This window comes from Lottia gigantea (genome assembly GCF_000327385.1).
Source record: "Lottia gigantea unplaced genomic scaffold LOTGIsca_769, whole genome shotgun sequence".
NCBI classification, from domain to species: domain Eukaryota; kingdom Metazoa; phylum Mollusca; class Gastropoda; family Lottiidae; genus Lottia; species Lottia gigantea.
Window position 1 is genome coordinate 10,418 of NW_008710564.1, and position 1,986 is coordinate 12,403.

Consider the following 1,986-nt stretch of genomic DNA (forward strand, 5'->3'; position numbering starts at 1 on the left):
TTAAGATAGATATTGAATAAAAAACCAAGACATGAATACCTGAGTTTTAGGTTTTTCTGTTTTATTTTGTGAAGATGTTTCTTCAATTTCTGATTTAACTGTGGTCTTTTTATTAGTATTACCAAACATAGTTGCTATACTTCCTTTTGGTTCTGGTTTCTTTTTTATATTGGTCATATTGGATGGTGGTGCCGTCACATTTTCTTTCTATACATCAAATATCATGATCATAAGATAACATCATAGAGAAATATTTGCTTTTGATAAATATTTAAAGAAGAATCTAAAAGCTCTATAACACCAGACTACTACCATTACATTGTTACATGCATTGAGTCACTTTTCCGTCACAGTCAGAACGCCTTTCCGGTGTGACAGGGCCATAATAGAATATTTGAATACATGTATAACAATACCTTGATAGTTAGGGGTTTAGTTTGTGGAGATTCAGTTTTAGGAACAGTCAGACCTAGCTTCTTTAATTCTTCTTCACTTCTTCTTTCAGCTTTCTTACATTTTATAGCACTATAACTATAATATAAATAAATATATAAATTATAGCACTATAACTAAAATAATTACATATAAGCTTATAAATTATAGCACTATAACTAAAATAATTACATATAAGCTTATAAATTATAGCACTATTAACTAAAATAATTACATATAAGCTTATAAATTATAACACTATAACTAAAATAAATACACATAAGCTTATAAATCATAGCACTATTAACTAAAATAAATACATATAAGCTCATAAATCATAGCACTATTAACTAAAATAATTACATATAAGCTTATAAATCATAGCACTATTAACTAAAATAAATACATATAAGCTTATAAATTATAGCACTATAACTAAAATAAATACACATAAGCTTATAAATTATAGCACTATAACTAAAATAAATACACATAAGCTTATAAATCATAGCACTATAACTAAAATAAATACATATAAGCTTATAAATTATAGCACTATCACTAAAATAAATACATATTTTACATATAAATTATAGCACTATTAACTAAAATAAGTACATATAAGCTTATAAATTATAGCACTATTAACTAAAATAAATACATATAAGCTTATAAATCATAGCACTATAACTAATATAAATACATATAAGCTTATAAATCATAGCACTATCACTAAAATAAATACATATAAGCTTATAAATTATAGCACTATAACTAAAATAAGTACATATAAGCTTATAAATCATAGCACTATAACTAATATAAATAGATATAAGCTTATAAATTATAGCACTATAACTAAAATAAATACATATAAGCTTATAAATTATAGCACTATAACTAAAATAAATACATATAAGCTTATAAATTATAGCCCTATTAACTAAAATAAGTACATATAAGCTTATAAATTATAGCACTATTAACTAAAATAAGTACATATAAGCTTATAAATCATAGCACTATAACTAAAATTAATACATATAAGCTTATAAATTATAGCACTATTACTAAAATAAATGCACATAAGCTTATAAATTATAGCACTATCACTAAAATAAATACATATAAGCTTATAAATCATAGCACTATTAACTAAAATTAATACATATAAGCTTATAAATTATAGCACTATCACTAAAATAAATACACATAAGCTTATAAATTATAGCACTATCACTAAAATAAGTACATATAAGCTTATAAATCATAGCACTATAACTAAAATTAATACATATAAGCTTATAAATTATAGCACTATTAACTAAAATAAGTACATATAAGCTTATAAATCATAGCACTATAACTAAAATTAATACATATAAGCTTATAAATTATAGCACTATCACTAAAATAAATACACATAAGCTTATAAATCATAGCACTATTAACTAAAATAAATACACATAAGCTTATAAATTATAGCACTATCACTAAAATAAGTACATATAAGCTTATAAATTATAGCACTATCACTAAAATAAATACATATAA

The 1,986-nt window shown here is 22.1% G+C and overlaps 1 protein-coding gene across 1 annotated transcript in view; it reads right to left on the reverse strand.

The window, feature by feature from the left end:
• Positions 1–1,986, reverse strand: part of LOTGIDRAFT_176113 (hypothetical protein) — a gene marked incomplete at both ends in the record, with an annotated part of 4,197 nt that continues 2,211 nt past the window's right edge. Inside the window, 2 exons of the mRNA XM_009066461.1 lie at positions 1–207; positions 417–531. Coding sequence (XP_009064709.1) covers positions 1–207; positions 417–531 — 322 coding nt within the window. The remainder of the gene's footprint in view (positions 208–416; positions 532–1,986) is intronic.